Raw genomic sequence first — 2638 nt, forward strand, 5'->3', positions numbered from 1 at the left:
CTACCTCTGTATTAGAAGAAGCATACCCCATCTACCTGAGAAAAACAGATGTGCAAACTTAGCAAAAAATGTGGCCAGCAATGTTTTTTTTTTTCGTTTTTAACTTTCAAAAAAGTTTGAATATTTGCAAAAAGTTCTGGTGAAACTGTTGAATTTCGCCAGAGAACCTACATTCGAAAACTCAGACAACATCCAGAATCTGATATCTGGATTCTGGAGGAAAGAAAGATAGAAAGGGCTCCAAAAGCCATGTTTCATTTTCTGGATTTTAAATGATTGAAAAATATTTGCTGAAACTCCAGATTTGTTTGTAATTTTTTTTATATGAACAAAACAGGCACATTTTGCCTGGTGTGCGAACTTATGCAAAAGGTTTGCACAGCTCTACTCAGCATTTTAACTGCAGAAACTTATAAACACTGCTGTCCATTGGTTCAATAGTATCAACTTATAAGAAATGCAACAATCTTCACCTGATAAATGAAGGATGGATACAGAAGACACTCAACATGTGTTTCTCTGCATTACCCACTAATTACGATGTAATTTAAAAGAGAATATCCCTATCATATCCTTTTAATATTTGTATTAAGGTCTCGCCAACAAAGTCTTGGTTCTAGTTTACGCAGCAGCATCCTGAGATATTAAAATTAATCCTTTCACTGGAACACAATGGAAGGTCGTTATAAAATGCAAATGAAACAAGAACCGGTATGAGAAGCTTCACCAGGATGTTTGAGATGTGCTTTTTTTTAATGTGTTGTGATCATTCCACGGGAGGGAAACACTGCCACCTGCATAAATACAACTACATATATTGTTATGTACTCCAGTGCTGTGTTCGTTTTGATTGGTCAACCTACTTCAGACACGAGGCACCACTTGATTATTATAACACTATAGTAAGTGCACCTATTATCACAATACACAGCACTATATAGTACCCATCACCAATTCTGCAGTCATTGTGGAACACACAGCCAGCCACACGCATAGTGTACTGGGGATCTATCTACATTAATGTACAACTTTTCTATGTACTTCATATGCGATCCCAGGATTTAACAACACAAAGAAAGCACTGCAGGGGCTGAATAGCCACCCCCGATGGTATTGTTTCAATCGCTTTCACCCCCCGGGATCTGGATCACATTCATTATTAGAGAGGCACAAACAATTAAAGTATCTATAAGCTGCATAGAAAAAGTGACTTTAACCCATTCGCTGCCAGCAACAACAAAAAAACACCGCTTGCCTCCTTCCCAATTCACCACGCATGTTTTTTTTCGACCGCCCAGAATTACAGATGAATAGCCCAATAAAATAAACTGTGTATCCAATAGATGTTATAATTTTGGTCGGTGGGCATTTGCTTTTATAAACGTTACTTGATTTCTGCTAAATGCACTTGTTTTACCGCACCTCTGATATGCAGTATAACGGAATAGGTTTATGGCATGTGATTTTTATTTTAATATACACAGAACAGCGATCCGCATTTAAAGTCCCCTCGGTGCTGAAGAGGACAGCAGAGCATCGCAATGTGTTAACCAGAGAGTGGGTTACGTCGCTGTATTGCACCTTCCATTCCTGCGTGCCCACGATAAAGGTAGCAACCTTACTTTAACAACACATGCATCTCAACACAGACATCATCAGCAATAACAGAAAGCAGAATAAACGTGCAATGGTAAACAGTGCAATGCTCCCCCAGGCACGTATGCATACAGTATATGAGGCAGGTTACACACCCTGCTTCCAGCATTGCAAACTTTTTACAACTCCCTCTAAAAAATACTAGCAGCATATAAAAGAGCAGCCCTACCAGTATGAGAGGTGAAAAGGAGCAGGAAGCAGAATAAATCCCAGCCCATTCTGGCTGCAGAGAAGGGTAGCTGCTGCATATCACCCTAAACTCCTCTTCTGTCTCCACGCTGAAGTTCAACTGCTTCATAGGCTACGAGGGGAATACACATCAGTGACATTACTACAACTCCTCCCCTCCCGCTGTATACACACGGAAATCCCACCCCCTTCTCCAAACCTCCTCCCCCTTACATATATATACTTGTCTGCACACTCCCCTCATCATCATACACTCAGTCTTATTCTATCATATCCCTCTATCTAGCAAACTGTCTTCCCTCAGCATTCTGCTTCTAGGGTTACTACCTTCTTTATTTCTTCTTTACATTATCTGTGTATTTATTTATCAAATGTTTTACCAGGAAGTAATACATTGAGATTTACCTCTCGTTTTCAAGTATGTCCTGGGCATAGAGTTAAAGTATGATAGACATATATACGTTTCTCCCTCACTGTTTCAATATTCCCTGTTGCAGACGCCCCTGTATCTTTTAACCCATTTCTCCTCCCCTCCCTCCCATATTTCCCCCGCCCCATCCCTCACTGCTCACTCCATAAATGTCCCCTACCTAATCCGTCTCATGCTTTTTAAAACTGACACTACCCCTCCTCCACTCTGCATGTGTCTTATATTACTCTAGACATAAACACAGTTACTAATGTGGGTGTCTCACCACCTGGGGAAGTCTGAGCTATCCCAATGATAAGATGTTTTTCAGACAAGATTCCTAAATTCGCAGTCACCTGGGAACACTGACAGCTAGCTATATTG

The 2638-nt window shown here is 40.4% G+C and overlaps 1 protein-coding gene across 1 annotated transcript in view; it reads right to left on the minus strand.

Moving 5' to 3' along the window:
• Positions 1–1963, minus strand: part of KIT (KIT proto-oncogene, receptor tyrosine kinase) — a 55388-nt gene extending 53425 nt beyond the window's left edge. The window contains exon 1 of the mRNA XM_075566475.1: positions 1826–1963. Within this exon, the coding sequence (XP_075422590.1) occupies positions 1826–1904 (79 nt within the window). The 5' untranslated portion in view covers positions 1905–1963. The remainder of the gene's footprint in view (positions 1–1825) is intronic.
• Positions 1964–2638: the final 675 nt, after the last annotated feature.

The sequence above is a fragment of the Ascaphus truei genome, chromosome 1 (assembly GCF_040206685.1).
Source record: "Ascaphus truei isolate aAscTru1 chromosome 1, aAscTru1.hap1, whole genome shotgun sequence".
Lineage (NCBI taxonomy): Eukaryota > Metazoa > Chordata > Amphibia > Anura > Ascaphidae > Ascaphus > Ascaphus truei.